Source organism: Gopherus evgoodei, chromosome 4 (assembly GCF_007399415.2).
Source record: "Gopherus evgoodei ecotype Sinaloan lineage chromosome 4, rGopEvg1_v1.p, whole genome shotgun sequence".
Taxonomy (NCBI): domain Eukaryota; kingdom Metazoa; phylum Chordata; order Testudines; family Testudinidae; genus Gopherus; species Gopherus evgoodei.
Genome location: NC_044325.1, coordinates 112,925,169 through 112,950,835, shown reverse-complemented (window position 1 = coordinate 112,950,835; position 25,667 = coordinate 112,925,169). Strand labels below are relative to the sequence as shown.

Sequence of the window (25,667 nt, the reverse complement as noted above, 5' to 3'; positions counted from 1 at the left end):
GAGGGGGTGTGAGGATGCCACAGATGGCTCCAGCTGGGCCTAGCATTTGATTAATCGCCTGAATTACCCTCACTTTGCCATAAAATGGGGAGCGGGGGGAGAAGAGAGAGAAAGGAGAAGAATGAACAGTAAAAGCAGGAGCAACTGCAGAGAGCAAGCCACAAATGGAGAGGCCTCAGGAGAGAGCTTATTGTTAAACGGCCAAGCATCCACCTGGGTTAATGCAAAGCATGGGAGGGAACAGCCCCGCAGACAGAGGGTGAGAGAACAGGGGAGACACCGGGTGGCTGAACAGTTGCTGCTGCTAGGGTATCATGTGCCCCCAGTGCGGGCAGGTTTCTAGCTGCATGTTGCTTTAAGCCAATGCCAGGACCACCCTGCAGGAGGATGCACCCCTAGGGGGGCCTCTGGCACATTACCCCGCCCCCCCCCCACAAGGAGCTGCGTCAGCTTGAACGCTGCCTGTCTGCCTTGGAGGTTCCAGGCCAATAAACCCCACGCCTGGCAGAGCAAGGAGCCGGGGCTGATCCCGTGAAGCACTGACACAGCTAGCAGCAGCCGGGTGACCCCACGGATTCTCAGGCCCTGGGCACCCCCTTTAGAAATGGGCATATTAGCACTGGGGTAAATAGGCAACAAATCCAATCGGTTTGGATTTTCCCCAAGCCCCAGAATGCCTCTGAGGGAGGAAGGGGCAAGGTCAGCACCAAACCCCACCAACAGGGCCAGCATGGTAGGGACGACCTTTCGGTAGGCAGATGTGAGCCTCCCTCCTGCCACTTAGCCCAATGGCAGGGCACACAAAAGGAGCGGAAGACTGGTATGGCGCCTCATCAGCAGCCCAGCCCTGCCATTCATCCAGCACGCAATGAGCTCTCATTGACATGAATCCCATTTGAAAGGATTATCCCCCCTTTAGTCCCTGGACTCCCAGAGGGATGGCCGCTAGCAGGTGGGTTTTGCACAGCTGCTTTTGCAGGGACGGTTCTATCAGGCAAGGAGCTAAGAGAAACAAATGATGCTTGCACCATTCAGTGTGCGAGAAATTAGAGTCGTGTAACAAAGAGAGCTTACGAAAGGGTAAGTGCAGCATCCAGCTGACTGGCTGCAGGGGAGTGAGGAGATGAACAGAGATCCCCTACAGCAGTGCTTCTGAGCCTAACGGCAAAGTCCACCCTGGTAGGACTTGCTCCTGCCAGCACTGAAGCAGCCATCAGGGCACCAGTGCCATTTTAAATCGAGTCGGACCTGAACCCACACAGCTGGGGGCGATCAGAGCCCGATCCAAACTCTGGGGCTGAGCCCAACAAGGGGCATACGCGAAGAAAAAGCAATGCTACTGGATAGGAGCGCTGGAGTCCCAAGGGAGGAGGAATATGGGTCCCTGAAGAGGGCAAGCAATGGAAGAGGGGAGAGACGAGTTTTTAGTGGGGATTAAGTACTAGCTACTAGAGGGCTGTGGGGCTGGTTTGCCAATGCAATGCCCCTTGCCCAAGGCCAACACACCCGTTAGTCTCTCCGGTGGCAACCTCAGGCGAGGGACAGTAGAGCATCACGAAAGGGCAGCCTCTTTTAACGGCTCAACCCCCCTCCTTCCCACATTAACAGGCAACACCTCTGTGGGCCATGGACACAGCGAGTTGCGGGGGCACGACTGCTCTGCCTCTGTGAGATGGCAGGGCCAGAGGGCAGTGGCTGGGTTCCCCTCTAAGGGACTGGAATAAGCAGCAGAAGAGCGAGCCAGCAGCAGACACTTCCATCCTGTTGCTCCATATGACAGTCACGTGCCCTCTCAGGCCAGGTCCCTAGGTGGGGGGCCCCAGTGGAAAGGCAGGCAAGGGCCGGATTGAGTACCTTCATCTTGGAGGCTGGCTGGATGAGCTCCGTGATGCAGACTTTGTCCTGCTGAAGCCTCCTCTTGACCAGCTTGGAACAGCAGATGTTGATGGAGCTGAGGACGTGCCAGGAGTTATACTCCACAAAGGAGCGGCTGTCAATGACCAAGGTGCCCTCGGCCCCGTTCCTCAGGAGGCTGGCCAGCTTCTTAGCATCCATCACTTTGTGTGGGAGTCTGTCCCCGGCCATAACGGGCCTGTCCCCTCCGTAGTGACTGGGAGGAAGGGAGGGAAGGCAGCACAGATCTCCCAGAGGAGAGAGGGAGTGGGATACAGCGCGAGCAAGGCAGCACCTGTCCTGCCACGCCGCTAAAGCCCAGGATGCCAAGTCATCATGCCGAACCTGTTGAGGAAAGGGGAAACCCAGAGTCAGGTGTTATGACAGCATGAGCAGCCCTGAGAATTCAACTGGAAACAAGTTTCCAAGAGCCAAATCCTATCTTGGCCACATGGGCCAACAACTGAGTCCAATGGGGTTACTCTTGATTTACACCAGGGTAGCCACGGAGATAAACTGGCATGGACTGTGGTACTTTCTACATGGAATGTCAAGGTACATTCACCTGTCAGATCAGCCAACTGGGCAGAAAGGTGAAAATGGAGACTGCAGAATGGAGCCAAGAGTGCTGGTCTTTTGGGTCTCTGCAATACCTGCTGCACCCCCTCGCTATCTGAGTGAATCCCTCCACAGGGTCTGTTCCCTCTCACAGCCTGCCCTACCACCACACAACAGCTTCTCCCCTCACAAACACACAGAACTTCCACCTCAATCCCTCTCCCCCCATCACCCCAGAAACCCAGTCCAGGGTATGGAAGGAGGCAGCTCAGAGGAGCAGGATTCAGCATATTGGGAGCAGTTTCATTAAACACTGTAACCAGAATCTTTCCGTTCTCCCAATTACTGCTAGCCTGGAGGTGGTCCCACCTGACCCTGCCCGGACCAGCTCACTGAAGCACATTGTCAGAGGCAGGGCCAGTGTGAAGGGCAGGAGCTGTGGGGCCCTGACCACTGTGAGATTAATAAAGAAGTTAGAGGGACATGGACCAGTAAAGCCCAGCTCATGGACCCCCTCCTCCACACCCTGTAGCTGGCTGCACGGGGGTGCTGGGTTCATGGCAAGTGCTCTCCCTTTCTCCAAGGAAATGAAGTTATTCAGTCCAGCAGCCTAGCTCTCATCATCAGGAGCACCCCTGCAGTGACCAGCCAGCATAAGCCAAAGGCCAGCACACAGCATGAGCAGCTTTTGCATTACCTAAGCCCTGGGCCCCAGGGTTGGAAGAAGCAGCAGCCCAGCAAACTTTAACACAAAAGTTAACTCGGGAGATCAAGGTGGTTTGAACTCAGCACTTGTGCCAGACTGATTAGCTATTCTAGGTGCCTGAAAAGGGGCCTTCTTTTCAGAGAGTGGGTGCTCAACACCTGCTGAAAAATGGGGCCCTTTCAGGTGTCTAAACTTTGTGCACCCACAAATCACTAGCAGCTTCTGAAAATATTGGACTCTGAACATTATTCCCAGCTCTGATGTGCTGTGTAACCTTGGGCAGGTCACTTAGCTGCTCTGTGTTTCAATGTGTGAAATGGGAATACTACTTCACTCTCCCCCAGGGGTGTCTTGGAGAGGGGCTCATTAGTGTTAGTGACGTGCTCAGAGATCTTCCATGGAAGCTTCACAGAACTGCTAAGTGCTCTACAAAGCCCCAAACTCAGCATCTGGGAGCAATCTGCTCACATCTGCAGGATGTCTGCCTGGCAGGCACAGGGGAAAGGCTCAGGCCTCTTCAGTTTTAATGCCCTGCATCACTGTAGGATACAAGGAGAGCCATTCGGAAATAGCAACCAGGTTATTACAGTGCAGACCACGTTGTATAGAAAACCCACAGGCCGTACCAGGGCAGCCCAGTGTGTCTGAGCCGGGAAAAGTGAACAATCACTTCTAGCGGGGCCAGTTCAGGACAATGTCAGGTCCACCGACTTTCTTGGAGCCAGGATTTGTTGCAGAGACAGTAGCAGGCATCTCAGTCACTCAAAGGATGCTGGTTGTTCTCAGCCATTTCCATATTCTGATCCCTCTTCTCCACCCTCCTGCCCCCCCGCCATGTAGCAATTCAGAAAGGGCATAGCTAGGGTTGTTATGTCCCTGCATTGCTGTCCCCCCAACCCCCACCCCCAAGCTGGAAATCCACAGAACATCAGACTATTCACATTTTCCCACGCATAGCATTACTCCTATAGAAGAACCTTTCAAATGACAACTGATACATGAGTCCAGACACACAAAGTGAAGCATGTGAAATAGTTAACTCTGCCATCATTTTAATAGTAATAACCAGCTTTGATGTCAACTCCCACTCAAAGCCAAAAGGAGGGGAAAAAAATCATTCTTCCACTGCTGCCGCTATTTCAGTCTTTATTGTTTAATTTGTATTATGTCAGCTGCAGCATCCAGTGGTCCCAAGCGAAAACAGGGCCCCATCATGCGAGGCACCGTACTAAAAACATATAGTGAGAGAGCATCTCTGCCCCAAGGAGCTTTCCATCTCAGTAGACAGGACAAAGGCTCAATACCATTTCTATTTATATGGTGAAGGCCCTTCCACAACCAGGGGGAGCGAGAGAGAAATCCCGCTCTTTAAAAGGTAAGTGATTCTAGAGAACACAGTGAACATCCAGAAAGACATAAATCCTCAGAATATGGGTTTTTTTTCCCCAGCCTCTGAAGGCTTCTTTTAACCCCGCTGATGAGCAACCCTAAAATAATAAACCCCCTCTTCTGGGCATAGAAAGATCCACACCCCAAAGCACTAGGATCACTAGAATCTATACCCCCAAACCGCCAGTGCCAAGATTCATGCTCCCAGTCTAGGGACACAACAGGAACGATACACCAAGAAACCACATACCCACAAACACACCCAGTCACCCATCGCCATATTAAATTTAGCTTAAAACCCATCAGGAAATGATGATTATGGCCCCCTTACAGCACAGAAAGCTTCTCACAGCTTTGTGCAATTGTCCCCTGTAACATTGTGCGCTGGTATCGCTTTACATCTCAGCACAAGGATTCCAATCAGAGCTCAGCTACCCCTTCCCATAGACAGCTCACAATCCCTCCCCACCACAGCTATTCACACACTCGTATTTTTTTCCTTCTAGGGAGGGTTTCAAAAATGAAACAGTTCTAATTTAGAGGCCTGGGGGAGGGGGAGGAGGGAAGGCTGGCTCCTGCTGTGATATGACCCACCTCATTATGCAGTAACAGCCTCGCTGGAGACCCCCCGCTGCACTTGGGCTATAGAGCATGGGCAATCAGAAAAGATGCAAATTAGCCAGCTTTTGCTAGGTTTCTCTCCCTCTCTCTGCTCCTATCCCCTCTCCATCAGGGAATACAAGCTGCCAATTCCCCTCCCGATTCCTCAAACGCCAGCCAGGAAAAATAGGAATTGGAAGAGAGAGAGAGACAAAGAGGTGGAGATAAGGTTCAGACGGAGGGATAGGTATGGAACACTGGAAAGGGATGGAAAGGTGTCCACCAGAGACGGGAAAGGGAGAGAAAGATAGCTTATTATCCAAGGAGATAATAGGATCCACTCCTCTCACTCTCCAGATTGTGAAGAAGGGGTGGCTTTGGGGTTTTCAAACACAATCAGAGGGGCTTGGGAAAGATCACAGCCCCTTTATCTCCTAATTGCTCCAAGAAAAGCCAGTTTGAAAGAGGTTGTGTGTGGTCAGTTCTGAGAGGTGAGCAAGCATTTAGATAGACAAAGCGGCGGGGAACATGACAGAGGGAAAAGCAGCCAGGCCCAAGCGATAACCCCCACTGCCCAGAGAGGACTCTGTGTACACAGGTAGTGTGCTTTCCCCACACTCTAGCTCTTCCAAAACAAAGGCTGCAACGACAGCCCAGAAGTTCAGTCCAGACAATTCACCATCCCTTGACACCTAGAGAGTTGTTTATTCTAGTGCACTCCCACCCACTCAGCATCATGGGAGGCAGAAGGGTCTATTGGATAAGGTAGCACTACACTGGGACATGGGACTCGGGAGGGTTCCACCTCTGACCTGCTGTGTGACCTGTGCAAGTCATCTCACCTCTCCATGCCTCCTCCTGCCCCCTACCCTTTGTCTTTGACTGTAAGCTCTTTGGGGCAAGGACTCTCTCACTACATGTTTGTAGGGTGCCCAGCACAACGAGGTCACAATCTCAGCTATAGTCTCTGGGTGCTAAGAAATACAAAAAATTGAATTATGCCTGGTTGTGCCGACAAGGTGTCAAACAGAGATGCTGACATGATCCCTGATCACGTATTCCCTGTCTCCCCACAGAAACGAACACCAGGAAGCTATCCACTCAGGCAGGCATCAGGGCTGCATCCTCTTTCAAGTGAGGTTTTGCTCTGGAGAGAGACTATGCAGAAGCAGGTCTGCTTCCTGTATGAATTCAGAATCCCATCTGCTGACTTCATAGGACTACAGCAAATTTTGACAGCTTGATTTTATTTTATTGCGGATAGCCCTGCAGTGCCGGCATTGCTATGGGAGAGTGAGCTAAAGTCTGATCCTGCTGGAACATCACACTAACTTCCATTTGCAGAATCTTTATTGCTGGTGATGCAGAAACCAGAAAATGCTCCATCCCTTCACTAGTCTCCCCCACTTCCCCGCAAGCTTCCCACCATTGCTACCACCTGGTTCAGCTGTACAGATGGTAACAGCAGCAGCAGTGCTAGCACAGACATAAGCTCCTGGCACTAGTTATTAACATTACAGAAACACCTAGGAACCCTGATCAGCAATCAAGGCCCCATCGTGCTAGGCACTGTCCACACAAAACAGAGTTCCTGTCCTGCCCTGTCCTGTCCACCAGGAAGTAGCAGAAGGAGCAGTCAGTGCTTTTACCACTACGCTGTGCAGCCACAGGGAGAGCGTGTCTCGGTGACATGGTGGTAAAAACACCAATGGCTGCTATCTGCTCTGTGTTATTGCTCTCAACCTTGCCAAAGCCAGTTGGGCTACACCGTCCAGTGGGGACAGCAACCGCAGGAAATTGTGAGGGAGGCATGCAGGGAAAGCTAGTGGAGGAAAGGCCAAGAGAGCCCAGCTTGACTCCTCACATCACAGGCTGGGCTTGGCTTGGCGGGCTGGCAGCAAGAAGAGAAACATTTTTACTCGTAAACCAAGGATATTTGTTCTACAGTCACTGAAAGACACTGATCCGGACACCCTGCAGTGCTGTGTTTTACAGTCTCTCTTAAGAGTACAAACGAACTTTAACACGAAGTTAACTGGGGAGATACGAGGAGAGGCTAAATAAGGGAAGTGTCTTCTTCCTTCTTGCCAACTGGGTCAAAGTGAAGGAGCAGGAATGGCTGGTGGATGTTGCTGAGCAAGGTCCAGAGAGGTCTCCCATTACCTCACCACCATGACAGGAGACCACAGGAGTCCAAAGGAGGGGAAAAGGTTAACCTGAAACCTAAATTGGGGTTTCAGAAACAAAGCTGTGTCCCTCTCTTATCACTCTATTAAAGCTGCCTTAATCATCTTGAGCATTCCTGAAGAACATTACCATAATCCTTTAATCCCACCTCTCCCTGAAGTGCCTGTAATGAGGAGATGGGCCACAGGCTTAGCTGAATGGGGACAGCAAAGCAGGCGGCGCCATGCTGCCGCTCAGGGACAGAAAGACAGCTTCATGTGTGCCTTACGCTCCCCATGCGCCCCCCATCTCTAGACAGTGGGGCAGACTCATCCCTGGCATGCGACTCAATTGAAATACACATCAGCAAAATCGCACGGGGTCAGCACCAAGGGTTTAACCACACACAGTAGAGCATGCCCTGCAATACAAGCCCAAAGTGGGGCCAAACACTTCTATGCAATAACTTGAAAACACTCAGCTCCTTGGGCCTGAACTGTGCTGCCCTGAGCGCTTATTTGCTCAGGTGCACAAGTGGCTATATCTGGTGGGAAAAAATGGAAATCAGGCCCAGGGTTTTCGGCTGCCCATTCAGGTCTCCAACTCCCCCATCTGCCCTCATATCCCCTCATTACTTTAGGACTCAGACTACTACTTTTTCCTGCTGCTGGTGCAGGACGCCTTGGAGAACACCCTTCACAAATTAAAGGTGGTTTCTTGGTGGAGACACCTAGCCAGGAAGCCTCAAGATGAGAGCTGTGGGAAAGCTTGAAGAATGCCAGAGAACATGGAGTTGGGTGAGGATCTCTGGCCAACAGGCAGCCATCTGTTCTCATCCTTCTCCCTTCCCATAAAGGGCCCTCAGGCATGTCCCTGAGGAGGGGCAACGCCTGGGCAGCTGCATTCAAACAGTATTGGCCCCCACACCAACATCCAGATCAGATTATTTCCCCACAATTGGAGTAATCAACATCTCACACCCCCTTGCGTGTAATATAGCACAGCACCCATTCCACACACACAGTCCTACACACTTAGAGAAGCCATGCAAAGGTTCATGTGCTCTAGATGCACACCTGTTTTGGCATGCTCGGCAAGCACATAAGAAGCTCTGGAGAAGAACAGAGCCTGAATTCATCCCTGTGCTGTTGCTGAGACAGAGCTCAGCCTCTCAGGTCCATCCTATCTTCCACCCTGGCTGCAATTAGGCACCAATGGGCCATTGCAGCAGCACACAAAAAAAACCCCCCAACCCCACTAGGTATAGCAATGTCCTGGCTGCTCCTGCCCTCAATACTTCACTCCTGCTGGCTGCCTCAGAATGCTCCCTGGTAGAAGGCAGAAAGCAGCGTGTGGATGAGCCCTACTAGGCCTCCTACTGGGGACATGTGCATAGGAAGGGTGCTGAGCTGGCTCCTGCAGAGAGTTTCACACTGGGGGATGTTAACGAGGGAACCTCTGCAGATGTACTGAGTAGCAACCATCAACCCCAGGCAGCCAGTTTCAGGTCACCGAATTGCTTTGCGCTAGCACTTGTGCCTCCATGATGGCTCTTCCCTTTAGTACACTGGTCTAACTCAGAACTGCCCCTCTTGCTACCTTTGGCAAGTCAACTGCACTGCAAGAAGTAGTGGGTTCAACATTGTTCATGACCCAGCCTGTTTCTGGCCCTTTTGTTCCTCTTCTCCCCATCCACTCCTGCTCCCTTCCCTGATGTTTTCTGCTCCCCTTTGTTGTTCCCGCAAGTCCTAAATATAGATGGAAGCAGCCAAGGCTCAGGGAAAGAGAAACAATCTGAAAGAAGGTTAACTATACCCTCGCAAGGCCAACAACTAGCTCGTGTTTCTCCCTCTATTTTCTCTTCCCTCTTCCCAGCCAGTAGCAAGCAGAAGGGTCATCTATGGAAAGGGCTCATCCACACGCTGCTTTCTGCCTTCTACCAGAGATCTCCCTTGCCGCAGAACCATACTGAAATGCCAGAGACTTGACTACCATGGGTCCAACCGTACTCCCATCAAAAGCAAAACTCACATTGACTTTGATAGGGACAGGATCAAGCCTAAACGTTGGACATGACTTTAAAACGGTCAGCTCAGGCAGAAGAGGCAACAGGTGATAACTCCAGCCTGGATGTAGTGCTGGAGAAAATACTGGAGAATATACTATAGGGGACAGTCCTGCATTGGGTGGACTAGACAGAAAACAAGTGATGGAGCAAATAGTTTCAAACACGGTCAGTGGACATCTGGACACAAGGAAGCAAAGGGGCAAGGAGAATACCACCTAGCTCTTTTCATCCATGACCTCAGAGTTCTTTACAATGAGAGGAAAGCATCATTATATCCCTGTTGGGAAAACTGAAGCACCGAGAGCTGAAGCGATTTGCCTATCACCCACTGACAGAACTCAGGTCTTTTTACCCTCTGACCAGTGCCATGCCCACCCATGGGCTACGCAGCCTCTCAAGGTGCGCAGAGGGCAGGTGTTGACAGAACTTGTCAGTAATTCTTGGCTCAGCCTTCAGGGACGGGAGGAGATTATCTGCGGGAAGGACTGCTGAGAAAGTAACTGTCATCTTATGGCCTGAAACACTGGCAGGAGCGTTTAAGCTTCAGCGCTATCCAGGTGCTTATTAAGATGTAAATTCTGGCACTGTTGCCAAGGATTCCCCCCCCCTCGCTCCCCCACATATCCCTCCTAGTACATGGGCACTTAGCAAACCCCCTCTGCCAGCTCACACTACCTGAGGGATCCCTAAATCATGGGACTATTACTAATTATTAGTATTTTGCAGCAGCAATCAGAGACATGGGGCTCATTAACAAGTTAGCACCTCTGGTTTCCACAGCAACCATGTAGCTGCCAGGCAACCGCTGCGTCTCAAGCCCCGTGGAGACATTAACTGGGTTTCTCTGCAGTAAAGACACCTAGCAAGCAGCAGGAGCCTTGGCCCAGTCTTAACTGCACTGGCACTGCCTGGGTGACTCCAACCAGCCTCACAATCTGCTTGGGTCGGGGGGGGGGGGGTGCGCGGGCGGGGAGAGGAATGCCCTGACTCAGATTTGAATTCACAGAGAGGACTACAGGCTGCTTCCACCCCCTTTGTCAGACATCAGTCTACAGTTTGTCTATCTGCAATTCCCCTTTTTGCTACTGAGGCTAAACACGTACAACCTAGGTTAAATGGCAGCTGTGGCTTCTGAGAACGACACCCAAACACCTAGCCAGCATGGGGCATGTTAGGACTATGGGGTGGTGATGGAAGGAGGCAGCATCAAGTACCACTGCTAGGATGGCCCTTGGAGATTTGTCAGCAGACAACTTGGGATGCCCTTTAAAAAGGAGATTCAGCCTCACTTAAATGACTCTCCCCTTCTGAGGGGAGATTCCCTGTAGTTAACATATCCTGGGTGAGGATCCTCGTTAGCAGAACCTTGAAACACTGTCACCAAGATCTGTCAGCTCAGGCACAAAAAATTGACTTAGCCTCTTCAAGGGAAAGGTGGGTAATGAAAACAAACGGCCATTAAAAACCCACAAATGATATTTTACTTTCCCAACAAGATAAAATGACTTGCCTCTAGGTTGCGTAAGGGATGGATCCCTCAAAAAAAAACCTGATGGCAGGAAATTGTCTTTCCACCTCAAGCATTTGGATAACTACAACAGAGCAAATCCTCATACAGGGATAGGTAGGTACTACAGTAGGACCTAGAGACCCCAGCCCAGCTCAGGGCCTCATAATGCTAAGCACTGTACAATATATATAGCAAGAGCTTACAATCAAAATAGATCAGATCAGACAAAGGGTGAGGGTAAGGCAACCTGCCCAAGGTCACACAGCAGATCAGAGAGAGATCTGAGAAAAGAAGTCATGTCTCACAGTCCAATGCCCTTTCTAACCTTGGACAGGATTCTCCCAGGACAGACAGACAGACTAACAGAGGAACCAATACAGAAAGGAGAAACCACCACGCTATCTCTCACTTGAGACTATCTTTCACTTCGTCCTTTGTACTGCCTGACCTCCCTCACCTTAAGATCGTCATCAAGGCAAAGCACAAGTTGTAGTGCTCTCACTGCAGCAAACCATCTGTGCAAACAAATCTCACCTTAAGAAGTCTGGAAGGGGAGCTTCCATTTTTGGCCCAGCACAGCAGCTCAGTGGCAGTCGGCACACGCCTTGAACATACACAGGCCCAGCTGCTTGCTGGATCACTTCCCCTCTCTCGTTTCCCCATGCTGCTGCATTTCTTCTTGCTTTATAGTTTAATTCCCACCCTCAAGTCTTATAATGATTTCTTTCTGGTGTTTTAATGCTGGCTGGGACGCATAGTAGGAAACAGAAGCCTCCTCGGTTTTAAATATGCCACTCTCTGCTGCAAATGGATCATGGTCCATCTAGATCTGTACTTCTAAGGTATGAATTGTGCACCAAGATACACACAACAGAATTCTTGGACGTTGGGTTTTCTGTAAGAGTCTCATTGAACCCTTAAGTCCAAAGGCACAAGGGTATTTCTGGTCATCGGATGTTACATGTGTACGCAGAATCAGGATGAGCTCTACCCTGACATCTGGTGGTGAATTATGGGGAGTGTGGAAAGGAATTTTAGGTATTTGCATTGGCACACCCACCCCACCTAGCACAGCACACGGCAGCCTGGGATGGTTATTTTCACAGCTCTGGGATCCCCAAATGCTTTGCTTTTGGGGCAGGAGGAATAAAGTGTTGTCACCCTGATTATGTGAATGAGGAACTATGAGACTGCTTTATGACAGAGATGTCTCAACATCAATTAAGTAGCACTTGCTAGACAAGGGACATGGGTGCCAAAACCCACTGAAATGAGAGAGGTTGGGGACTGGTGTGTGTATCTAATGGTATGGGCCCCTTTTGAGGGCTTGGAACACCAATTGCCCATCCTCCTCTCTCCATTGTTGAAGAGCAGAGCTAATTTTGATTCCATTAGGAGTCCATCTAGAGGCTTCTGAGGTCAATTCATGTTGGATCAATGGTGCACCAGCACCAGGGCTTCCCTACTACAAGCTGAAATAACTAAAAGAGCTAAGCTTACTGAGCTGAGATCACTGAGTACTGTGTTAACTAGTGGGGGAGCCTAAAAATATTTTGCTAAGCAGCTGGCAGAGCGCAGCAGTTTGCAGCATGTTGGAGCAGCCCATGGAAGAGTGAGTGGAGTGGAGTGGAGCGGTTTGTGGGGACAGCTGGAGCGGCTCACAGGTCAGCTGGTGGAGTGGACCTGGTCGTGGTGAAGGCTGCCGCAGAACTCCATGGTGCCCATGTAAGGTGCCCCCTAAAACCTTGTGTGTGCCTCCCCATTTTCACCCAGGCTGGGGGGCGGTAAAACTCTGCAGATAAACTTTTGAACACTGGGGTGGCACTGACCAGAGACTTTTGGGTTGTTGGACTTTGGGGTGATTGGACTTAAGACCCTAAGGGGGAAAGGACATTGCCAAACATACTTGGAGGTGGCTTTTTTTGCTTATGGTTTGTGTTATAATCCTGTTTGTGGTGTTTTTCCAATGTGATGCCGCATTGATTCCCTCCTTTATTAAAAGGATTTTGCTACGCTCAGACTCCATGCTTGTGAGAGGGGAAGTATTGCCTCCTAGAGGCGCCTGGGGGTGGGGGTGGTATGTGAGTGTCCCAGGTCACTGGGTGGGGGCTCGAGCTGGTTTGGCATTGGGTTACTGAAACGGAACCCCTGGATACTGAACCTGGCCCTTGTTGCTGCCAGCTCAGAGGGGCAGAAGGGTTACACATGCACTAAGGAGTTCTAATCTGCTCAATGTGATAATAGTGCATCAAGCACCACAAAGAAGTGGCAGCACAGAGGCCTGTCAAAAACTCTGGCACATACTTGCATAGGCGCAGGCTTTCGGTCGGAGACTGGGGTTTTTATGGACTATCTCAGACTTGCCTCAAGCACCTCAAAAATCAGCTGAGCTGCACACTCAAAATCTTGAGATACCACTGAGCAGACAAGGAGAGCAATGAGAGGAGGAGGAGGAGCCCTCTCCAGTTAGGCTATAAGAACATTTTCCCTGTGTGCCCCTTAGTGGCCAATGTGGAGTACACATTGAAATCAGAAGGGCATGGGATCAGGCGCTGCAGGGAGAACAGGGTGTTTAGTAGGGGCCTAGATAACATGCCCCTGTCACGTGTGGCCATAAAAGAAAGCAATGATCTTGCACTTCTGGAATGGGAAAAGGCCTTCGTGTGACCAGGACACTCATGTTTAAAACACGTGACAGCGGAGACCCTAGGGTTTGCCAGGACCATGTTTTAACCACAATTGTCCTTGCCCACACTCAGGGCAAAGCTTCCTAGAACACTGTGGTAGTTACGTTTTCTAACACAAGACTCTACCCACACTCAGAACAGTCAAGTCCCATGTCTCAGAACTGAAAGCACTTCCTACTCCAACCCACTAGCTACACACCTTAGCTGGGGCAAGGGAATGGGCTACACTGCAGTATTTGTCCTGTGCCTGTACATATCACTGTGAGGGACAAAGGTAATTCAGACTTACACCTGCTCACTTCTGCTATACTGGCTCCCCAATGCTTAATATTTAACAAGCCCCTTGCATCTCCTTTGGGTACCCATATGTTACCAGAGGTGGCGATATCAGGATTCATCTTGGAGGGTTTCAGTGGCTTGATCATCATTTCACAATGGGAATGGTTTGATGTATTGTGGTGGGACTGGCCTATCTCCCTTTGTCGGGGGCCCTGAACACCCTAAACATACACCGGATAAATGTTCAGCCTCCTGGGAAAAGACGAGCACAATGTTCTGTTCACAGCTGTTCCTAAGAATATCCCTGTAAGGAGGCGCCCTGGCTCCCCGCCGCGCCTGAGAGGGACGAGCCAGAGCAGGTGCCTCAGTGGGCGGAGCCAGCACTGCCTGTCCCCACCCCCCGGAAGTCAAGGGCCGGGACAGGAAGTATAAAAGCCCGGCCCCAGCGGTCATTTGGGCGCAGGCTGCCGGAGAGGACAGACGCTGGTGCCCGAGCTCCCGCCGAGCCGGACCTGCCCCGCGCCCACTACCCAGAGGAGCGCTGGCCGGACCTGCCTCGCGCCCACTACCCAGAGGAACGCTGGCCGGACCTGCCTCAGATCCGGTACCGGAGGAACGTCGGCCTGACCTGCCGTGTGCTCGATGCCCCGAGGAGTGGCCTGAGCTTCCCCACGACCGGTACCCGGAGGAGCCCATGGTCTGGGACCCACCAGACGACGCTGGCAAGAACCAGGTACCCAGAGAGGGGGAGGTTGGAAGTAGCCTGGGGATAGCCGACCCTAGTTTGGCTCCGGAAGAGCCCGAACCCATGTCAGTGTGTTGCGGCCAGGATCCCCACTGACCGGAGCGGGTCTTGACCGCTGCTAGGGCCCCGGGCTGGAACGCAGTGGAGTGGGAGGGCCTGCGTTCCCCCTGCCACCCGTAACCGAGTGGCAGACTCCCCCTCATCCCGGCTATTGCCACTGCTCTGCCCTGATCCAGAGGGCCAGAGCTAACTAGACTTGTGTTTGGTGCCCTGCCCGAACCAAGGGCCCGGGCTGACACTGTGTTTGCTCAGCCCCTGCTAGAGGCCTGAGCTTGAACTGTTACTGCCCAGCCCTGTCCAAGGGCTGGGGCTTATTTACTTTGAGGGCCCCAACCCTGGCTAGAGGGTCGGAGCTCTACCTTGTTTACAGACCCTGTACCCCACTCAACACCTGCTGAGGGGCTAAGCCTACCTGGACTGCAGTGCGTAAGGAGGCGCCCTGGCTCCCCGCCGCGCCTGAGAGGGACGGGCCCCGACACGACTGGCTTACAATCCCCCACAAGGTTTATGCACGAGAGGTAATGATGCACAGGTCTGAGCTGCAGGAGTCGAAGATAGAACCTCTTCAGGGTTTGGTGAGGCAGGTGAGTAAGTGCCTCAGCATTTCACCACTAAAGAACAATTACAGGTGAAATGAGTTTGTGGGTCTCAAGCAAGTCCCAAATATATGTTCTCTAAATTAGAGCTATTGAGAATGAGTGATGGTCACTGGTGAACCAGGGGACTGAAAAAACAGGGGAGTGCAGCAGGTTAAGGCTGAGGTGCAATGATACTTGTAGCCCATTTGCACTGTACAGCGGCATTAGTTCCTCACATTTATGAGGAAAAAGATAAAAAATTGAATCCACTGTTTAGCAGAAACAGTTTAACAACCTTGTTCCCTGAAAGGTCTTACAAAGTTTCTAATGACACCCATTGCAAACCATGGCATATGAATGGACTCCAGCTTGGGTTCTGTGCTAGTGTAAGTCAGCATAGAAATCCAGGGAGTTTCACCATTTTATATTATCTGAGGATCTGGCCCTCCATTTCCAGGTATCCTAAAATCCAGAAATTAAACTCAACTCCAAAAAAGATGCTACAGTAATCTTCCAAGGGACTGCAGATCCACAAACCTAGTTACATGTAAGAAGTTTGGCTCTGTTTACATCCTGCCCAAATCCTTGTAGACCAAAAGAAAGTTTGTTCCCCAGCATTGGAGTAATCTAGTACTTGTCAGTTGACGCTCTGCCCTCCTGTCAGAACCACAAAAGGAAGCCACCACTCCTAGATTTTGAGTGGCTCACCTATATCTAGAAGAATACACCCGGTAGGACGAGGATCATCTGGTATGCAGCGATATCCCACTCTCACCTTTTTGCTTAAGGCTTGTGATTTATTATAGGGTGGTTTTGTTTGGTCACTCTGAAATCATGGAGGTCAAGCCAAGTGACTTCTCATCTCTTCCGTCCCTCCATCCATCCCAGACCAATTTATGGGCAGTGGCCACACAGAGTCAGGACTTGCTCTTGTCACGCTGGCTCTCTTTCCTGAATAAGCCCTGGTCAACACTGGGGTGGTGGTGGGGGGTGTCGATCCAAGTTACGCAACTTCAGCTACTTGAGTAACATAGCTGAAGTCAACGTACTTAGACTGACGCTCCCCTATCGACTCTGCTTGCACCTCTCGTGGCGCTGGAGTACAAGAGACGACGGGAGAGCACTCAGGATCGATTTATCATGTCTAGACTAGATGGGATAAGTCGATCCCTGCTGGACTGATCGCTGCCCGCCAATCGGGCGGATAGCATAGACATACCCTAAGAAATCTCATTGTTTGCCCCTTTGAAAAGGGGCTGGATATTGCATATTTTCCAGCATAGACCATCTCCTGAGAAGCCAGAAGTGGAAAAGCTGGCAAAATGTGTTTCATTCATTAACCGGTTCACCTGCAAAAGAGGGAGGGGGCTACACACCTCTATTCTCCCCTCCCAATTCCAGGGGGTGTTTACTTTCAAGGCACACATGATTTTGCCATATTGTTTCAGACAACACAGAGTGCAGCAATAGAAGAGTGACCTGATTCTACATCATGATCCGGCCACTTCCAACATCAGTGCTTCAGCAGGCGTAATGAAAAGTATTTACGAAGTTTTGTCCTTTAGGACCCATTGCTGCCACCTCAATAAGATCAGTTCTCTCTCCTTCCCACTTCTCTACCAGAGTCCTTCCAGATTTAGCCATAGCTCAAGCCCACCTTTGTGTCAATTACTGCCTGGGAAAGGATTGCCCTGGCACCAGATACATGGAAATTGAGAAAAAAAAAAGGCAGCCAAAATAAAAAGATACGTATTGCAAAGAGACATGAAATTACAAGTGTCATCGTTTAGTGAGTGAACGGAATATGCACCACCATCCATATTTAGTGGTACAGCACAACTGCTTTGTGAGAATGTACATTCAGTGAGGTTCTGCAACCAGATGCAGCCATCTAAAATGGATGGATTAGTTTTGTGGGATATTCAGTGTAACTTAGGATTCGGTGGTTATTCTGCCCTTTTCTTGCCTTCCACCCAAAAATGTATAACAATTTGTGGGAGACTTTTTGGGCCTGAACAGGTCGACACCAGAGTCTCAAGCTCCTTTTGACCATTTGCCTGTGCTGCTGCATTCCACCAGGATCAGCATATGCTGAACAGCAGGCAACAAGTAAATAAGAACTGAGAGTACTGAGAGATTGTGCTCGAGTTCTGGGTCTCAGACAAGGTGGACTGGCAGAGCTGTGGGAAGCTACTGTACAGGACTCAGTGGTGGTCCCGCTGAAGTCAATGGAAACAAGACCAAGTCCACAGCACATGCCTGAACTTTGCTAGACATTAGCCAGGTTAGTGCAACCCTCTCCTCACAATCTGGGTGGGGAAAGTTGAATAAAGAAAAACTAGCAAAGTATTTTTGGTTTTCGTGTACATATAATTTTCATGCATTAATTTAGTGGCCTGAAGTCAGCAGTGCTGGCACCATCTCTGAACCATCTCTTGACCCAACAGCTTGAGTGTTCAGCATGAGGACAACTGTATTCCAAGGAGGGCTGCTGGCCAAGACAGATGACATTGGAATAAATACACACTCCAGCTACAACTCAACGAAAACAAGTCATATTAATGAGGAGTTCAGAAACAAGGGCTGCTCAAATCCAGTCCATCCACTGATGTTGCCTCCAGTGGTTATTTATTTATTAGACTGCTCTGGAGACTGATAGACCCTCTTCACTTCAGCTGTAAAGTGTCAGCGCTATCTAACAGGGTTTGGAAGTCAATGGGAATTGAGCAGCTTATGAAATCCCAGCCTTACATGCATTTTTGTTTCACTCGCCTTGACACAGGGGCCGCAAATGCTTGGCTAAGCAGATTGAAAGCTTGGTATAGTTTCACCCTATTTTCTGCCAGAGCCTCTGTAACCTCAATTGAAATATAATTTGCTATTTTTTGCAGCAATATTCCTCAAAGAATTAGTTTTTTTAAGATTTATTATAGACAGTGTATGTAGCCACAACCCTACTAGCCAGATGACTCACACTGCTAGCCAGAGGCTAACAGGAAAGATGTGGTAAGGTCACCAGCAAGGCTCAGGGGCAAGTGCTGGGAAGGAGGGCGGATGTCAAGAGTTACAGTAGGGCACTCTTATTGGATCAGACCGGTGGTTTATCTAATCCAGTACTCTATCACTGGCTCTGGTCAGATGCCTCTAGGGAGGGCAGAAGAAATGCTGCAGCAGGCAATTGTGGAATAACCTGTTCCTACAGTAAAGCTGCCTTCAAACCTCCAGCTGGAGATTGGCTTATGCCCTAATATGAGAGTTTATAGTCTTTCCACAACTTCCTTTTTACTTTTAGAAATCAGGATGTAAATTCCTTGAGCTCATTACATGGAAATGGAGAGAATTCCTCCTGCCAATTACTGTTACAGGATCCCAAAGTGTTCTACAGGCGTTCCAAAAGAACAAAAGGTCTCAGCCCCAAGGAATGGATAGGTTTATTTTAGATGAGACAATGAGTGAAGACACACACACACACACACACACACACACACACACACACACACACACACACACACACACACACACACACACACACACACACACGTGAGAAAAGATGAGTTACAATCAGAGCCCAGCATCCCTAGGTTAGGCATGTGCACATGTTAATCGCCATGCAAGTATGGGCTGGGTATGACTCAAACTTCTCCTGGTAGGTAACCTGGAGGAAGCGAATACATAGCAAGGATGTGAGTGAGGAGAGGGCGGTGACTTGGCGAACAGGAACCATCCAGGCATTTTGTACCTAGAGAGCACATGAAAGAAGACATGCAATGGGAGTGGGAACAGGAAATAAAGAGGGTGTCAAGGAAATGCTTCCAGCACCAGCCCAGTGACTAATACACTACAGCTACACTATGGACCTTACAGTGGCACAGCTGCACTGTTGCTGCTGCACCGTTGTAAGGTCTCCTGTGTAGCAGCTCTGCGCCAGCGGGAGACACTCTCCCATTGACATAGCACTATCCACACCAGCGCTTTTGTTGGTGTAACTTATGTTGGTCGGGGGAGTGTTTTTTTCCCCACACCCCTGACAGACAGAAGTGCTAGGGTAGATAAAGCCTATGTTACTTATTTCAAACCCAATGCCACATAACCCTAGTATTAATCCGAACACCATCTCTTGCTGTTTATTTTTGTAAGACTGTCGACATAATGGGGCAAGATTTTCAAAAGTGACTAGAGCTTCTGCACCCCCTGTCCCAATTGGGGGTACCTTCATAGGACCTGAGTTTGAAAGGATGGGTACTCACACTTTCTGAAATATCAGACCCCTTCAAGGCATCTCAAGTTGGACACCCAAAGCCTCTGGCCACTTTTGACAATTGTGACTCACAAATGCAAAATGTTGAAAGCGAGGCTGTAGAAAACTTCACATGTGGTAAAGAAGGGAGCCCCATATTAGTTCAGACTTCTCCTCCTCTTAGGGTTTGTCTGGGCAGGAAAGTTGTTCCTATTCTGCTACAGCCATGCTGATCAATTTCTCCAGGTAGGCAAGTCCTTATGTTTGGTTTATGTCCCTCTCATCCACATGGGGCTTCGAGGTTTGAAAGCCTGAGAACCCTCACTGGCAACACTTTCCACAGGAGGTGAACTCCTATACGCAGCTCCTGGAGCAGAGGGGGATAAGCTGTTGGCCCTTGTAAAAATTGTATGTTAAATAAAAGAATTGGTGGCAAAACTGTGTGCTTCAGCCATGGCTCAATAATGCCACACACCCCACCCCTCCGCTCTATAATGGCTTTGCCAGCCAGGTTTAAACAAAAAAGCCAATGTTTCAATATAGGTTCATTGCACTCCAGCCAAACTAGTTTCTAATGTGGTTCGAGCATGTGGACAGGCCAAAGCCATGATGGAAGAGCACTCAGAAAACATTCTAGTTTCCGTGACCATTAGTATGTTAATATTTACTATGCTGGAGTGCTCTATTACGGTACAATTGTGCCTGAGCATCTGGTCTCGCCTGTATGCATGGAACTGCACTGTATTACAACTATTTTACACAACCTAACTGCAATTCTAGCTCTCTTCACCCATGGAGGAACAAGCTGTGTTAGGACAGAGTCATGATGTTATCATATTATCACACAGTGCCTTGGTACAATGTCTTTTGCAAAGTAGATGCTCTGTAAGCCTGTGGTTTTCAACCTTTTCTCATTTGCGGCCCCCTAAAAAACTGCAAATGGAGGGATCCCTTTGGAAATCTTAGACATAGCCTGTGGACCCCGAGGGGTCTGTGATCTACAGATTGAAAACCACTGTTCTGAGACAAGTTACTACCACATTCCTAAATACATGGCACGTCCCAGGTGTGCCTGAGAAAATCTCTAAGGAAGAGCTAATTTGGCTTCTTATCAAATGAATTATGTTGGCCTGTTCACCTCCCATCCCCACCCCCCCTTGATTAGGGCAGGCATCTCTTCCCACTTTGCATCAGGCGTGACAGGTGCATTTTAGAAGAAATTCCGAGCTTGAAAAACAAGTTTTAAAACCCAGCAGCCATTAGGATGCAAAAAGCATTTTCAAGCAATGCACACTCTTCCCTGCCAGGACCCCAATATTAAAGGCAATCACTATAAAGGTTTTGCACTCAGCAGTTTCAAAGCCATTACTACACCTGGGCATTTCGCATGCAGCATTTTCCTAAACAGATAGGAAGTGATAGAACTTCTCATTCCTGTTGATTCCTGCTATCGCCTTTCACAGTTGCCATTGAACCCACAGCTCAGGATAAAAGATCTATGAAGGCTTCAGACTATTTTTTATCCACCACCGCCTCACCCCTCATGAGCATAACCCATTATTTACTAGCTCTCTTCCTCAATCACCTCCTCCTTCTCAATAGGTTCAGTTTCCAATAGCTGTTCAAATACAATAGTGATAGGTGCCCTAGGAGTGGATGTCATCAATCAAAGGCGTCGAGAGCCAGAACACAACTGCCTTTTTCCAAGTTTCATTCAGGATCTTTAGTTCATTACACATCTGCTACTTTATCACACGCACCTTAGCACAGCCCACTCACCACTTTTGGAGCCTGACTTCAATGGTGCTACCCAGCTCTACAGTAGTTGAGGATCTGACTCAAACAGCCTTCTAAAAAACCCAGCGGGTGCCCCCTATAACCATTCCATATGTGTATATTAGTCTATTGATGGAGGTAGGAGGGAAAATGAGGTGGAACATTGCTCCTTCCCACTCATACCAAGAGAAGCTTCTTCAGTTTGCGAGGAGAAATATGTTCAGTCTCCCGGGGTGGGTTGGTTTGTTTTTTTAAATCTAGGACTCTCCAACTTACCCAGAGGTAGCCTGGCAATAAGGGAGATGGATGACTAAGAAGTCTCACCCTAACACCTATTGTATTTTATCATCAGTAACTGTGTAGGGTGTCCAAAGGTAGATTATAAACTCTTTAAAGGCAGGCGCCAAGTATTATTTGCCTGCAGGGTACCTAGCACCCTTTGTTGGGTGCTATGTAAATAAGCACTAAGGGCCATATTTTCTAGTGTGCTCAACACCTAGCAGCTCCCTTTGCTGAGTGCTTTTGAAAAATCTGGCTACTTATGTACATATCTATGGCTCTGCGTAGGCTAGGATTTAAAGGCATACTGTTAGAGGAGATGACTTGAGTTAGTTAGCAGGCTAGCAAAAACAAAGCAATCTAAGGGCACATCTTCAATAGCTACATTAGTGGCTTGTGTAGTTGCAGCATAGCAAAAAACCCACCTCTACAAGGGGCGTAGCTCCCAGCGCTAGTGCACTGTCTACACTGGCACTTTACAGCACTGAAACTTGTGGAGGGTGTTTTTCCACCAGCACCACCCAGAGGATTCAGGGGGCCGGGGGCAAAGCAATTTCGGGGGCCCTTTCCATTAAAAAAAGTTGCAATACTATAGAATACTATATTTTTGTGGGGGGTCCTATGGGGCCCAGGGCAAATTGCCACACTAGCGCCCCCCGCCCCCCCGGCAGCCCTGTTTTTCACACCCGAGTGAGAAAGTTGCAGCACTGTAAAGTGTCAGTGTAGACAAGCCGGTCAGATGTGATAAGTGCAGCAAGTTAAAGCCTACCAGCGTTCAGTGTTGGCGTCTTAGAATAAACATCTGGTGAAGTGTCCAGCCTACGCTTTACAAACATTAGCCACCTTGAGTTAATTCCAGGTCAAAATTCAAGTGTCCACCGAAGCCAGGTGTAAACGAGACAGTTTTACCAACACAGATTACATCTGCAGGGGTGTGAAAAAATAATCACACCCCCAACCAGCATAACCACACCAGCAAGTTTGCCAGTACAGTTTATTTTATTCAGGGTTACTGGTATAACCCATACCAGCAAAAGAACTCCTGTGCTGGTATAAGCTGCATCTGCACTAGGAGGGCTACAGCTGTAACAGCAAACCCTTTCTGGTGTTGAAAAGGCCAAGCTTTTAAGTGGGAGCTACTGGGCACTGAGTTCATGGGCTGGGTTTGTTTTAATGTGTAGACAGCCATGCCTCCAAGGCTTCTGCTTTATATTAAAGTAAGTACTGCTAAAATAAGTCAATTGACACAAACTCATTGCAGCAGTGACTTCACCTGTTATTCAGCTGCAAAAGTGTATCAGATGGCCAATCAAAATCTTTAGCCTTCTGAACTTAGACCTCACTGGTTTTATATGCTTAACAAAGCCTCATTCAGTCATCATTGCAGCTACATGCCTGAAACCTCTTCGCTGGTGACAACTTTGCAGCGTATTTCTGATTGTAAGCTCTTTGGGACAGGGAACATCTTATTTTTGTCCTGTACGTTCACGCCTCCTAGGACAATGGGGCCAAGATCCCACTCACTGCAGTACGAATACCATGCATCATTATCTGAACCCAGCAGATCCAAACGTCCTTAAACAGAAAACAGGGCTGCAGCACCTCCTTCGTTACAACAAAACCCACAGATTACAGCCCTGCACTCCCCTAATGCAAGCTGAAGCACTGACGTCAGCTTTTAAGTATTGACAAAGCATTCATTTTTTTTAAGGGATTTATTAACCAAGAAGCCAAAAAACAAAAACCACACAACCCAAGAATCTTTCATCTAAACTCTTTGGAACATCAGCTCTCCGTGCTGAATCACTGCACAAACACCACTATGGTTGCAGGCTGATGCTCCATCCGTGCTCATGCGGGGGAATCATTATAAGTGGCAAGCTTAACTCCTTGCTGGCTAGCAGCTCCCTTTGAGCGATGGCAGGGAAGCACCGCGAAACCCCCCCTTATGCGCACACGCCCGTTTTCTTGGGTTCCTTGAAATGCCAAGGACATAAGGCGACACCCCATTGGGAAACCACAGGGCTGTTAACACCAGCAGCCTACCAAACGCTGAGCCTGAGCCCAAGACGGAGAATACTGGTAAGACACTGCCTGCAAAGCCCAGCTACACTGGAGCCCGGTTATTTCCCAGATCTCCTGTAAAACCCCACGGCATTAGAATAGCAAACCGCAAACATATGTTCCCCTACTCTGCAGCCGCCCCTGCCCCCCGTACACACACACACGCTTTTAGTTCACGCGGGAGGATCGTGTCATTTTATTTGCACCCAGCATGATCAGGATTTTGTTTAAACTTCTATCTAAATAAGCATGCAGGTTCCCTGTCAGCAGCTCCCTGCATGATATCACCCAGCACGGGATTTGGTTTTTATGTTTTTGTGTACGTGCGCAAGGTGAGTTTCCAGTCCGTTTTGCAAAATAACAAATGTTTTTTAAAACGTCTGTCAGCTCCAGGTAATAACACAACACACTCACAATTACATCTCCTCAACCATTCCCTCCAACGCATGCCTTGTAATCACCAATTCATGCACCACTTACTGCATCTTCCTGATCCTACCCCCGCATGTGAATACAAACGCACAGCATATCTGCGTATGTGTTGCATTATATATAATTGGTGTCAGGATCAGGAAGATGCAGTACGCATCTATATAAAAAAAATACACCTCTACATGAGAATTTTCTCCCCAGCTCCAGCCCTTAGGATCTATTGCAGAAATCTGCAGGGTCATTCAAATACAAAGCATGATTAGAAACCCTAGACCACCCCTTCTTCTTCCCTTACAACAATATAAACACTTACCCTCCCGTGTTTCCTCTGCAGCCGGGGAAATCAGAGCTCCTGAGGTTCTCCAGCTGATTGCAAATTTCTGCACATTCGTCAGGATAATTAAACGCAATTACAGGATGATCAAATGAGAAGCCCTGCAAGGCTGGTGCCAGTGTTGATGATGCAAGTTCTAGCCCCTTGCAAACACATACAGGCACCCACACTGAAATGTAGTCATAATTCTAGCCCAGTAAGTGAGGGGCAGGCATGTCCCTGCTCAAAGGGGGTGGTGGGGGTGGATGGCACAGATAAGCATTAACAGGGCCGAAGGGATCCAGGAAGACAGAAGGTTGCACTTTAGAACTAAAAATGAACTGAGGATGAGGTCATGCCTTGAAAAAAAAGTACCTGACGTCACCCCCAGCCAATCAGAGAGGGAGGCTCAGGGGCAGGGTGACGTCAGCCTCTGATCCTGGAGCTTTGGGTGCAGATTAAAGGGAGACAGGCAGGCATAGCTGCAGTTTAAAAGGGGTAATAGTCTAGTTCCCCCCTTTTACTTATTCCCTCCCAGGCTGTAAGCTCTTAAAAGGGAAATGTACTGTCTTACCAGCTACTGAAGGATTTGGGAGAGTGGTGCAGGGAGTTCTGAGCATGGTGTAAAGCAAGCCACTCATGCTAAATCAAGTTAGCATTTATTGTTACAAGGGAAGGGTGTGCGGGCTTGTGTCATCAGCACCTAGATATACCCTGCTGTTCACAAAGAGGAACTGGGAAACATTTTCCAATGCCAAAGGGAGGGGAGAATATTACTGACTAAACCTTCCATGCAGCAGCCTTACATTTTCAAATCAGATTTCATTTTGGAATGATGCACCGAGTGTCCTATAGGATTTTACCCTAAAAAAAAATAAAAATCCCACCACCCTCAGAGCCTTTGTTTTTGCATGCAGGGAGTGACCCAAAGCTGCCTGCTCAGTTTATGGTGCTCTGGGAGGAAAGAAAAAATACAGCTAAATGATAAGCCCTTAAAATGGCAAAGGAAAGGGGAGCAAGGAGCCCTCCAAGTCCCTGCTTTGTGGGTGGAATGTAATTTAGAATTTGAGATTATCCATCTCTTTCTGTACAGGAATTCCAGGCTTCTGCCTCCTGGAGTTCCCCTGAAACAAAGGCCTGATCATTTGGGTTGTTTTTTTTTAAGTTTCCCTTACAATCGTCTTTATTTCCTGTAGGGCAGGGTTGTTTTTCTCCTTGACATTTATTTTTATTGCCCACTAAACAGATCAGCCACACGCAGGAGGGAGCTATAAGGTTTCATTCTTTCAGTGGTGCTGCTATAAAACTAGCGTGGCTAGTGGAGCAC

At 49.1% G+C, this 25,667-nt stretch overlaps 1 protein-coding gene across 1 annotated transcript in view; it reads right to left on the bottom strand.

Moving 5' to 3' along the window:
- Positions 1-24,662, bottom strand: part of DUSP8 (dual specificity phosphatase 8) — a 92,083-nt gene extending 67,421 nt beyond the window's left edge. Inside the window, exons 1-2 of the mRNA XM_030560581.1 lie at positions 24,341-24,662; positions 1,855-2,238 (exon numbers count right to left, since the gene is read on the bottom strand). Coding sequence (XP_030416441.1) covers positions 1,855-2,085 — 231 coding nt within the window. The 5' untranslated portion in view covers positions 2,086-2,238; positions 24,341-24,662. The remainder of the gene's footprint in view (positions 1-1,854; positions 2,239-24,340) is intronic.
- Between the last annotated feature and the right edge of the window lie 1,005 nt (positions 24,663-25,667).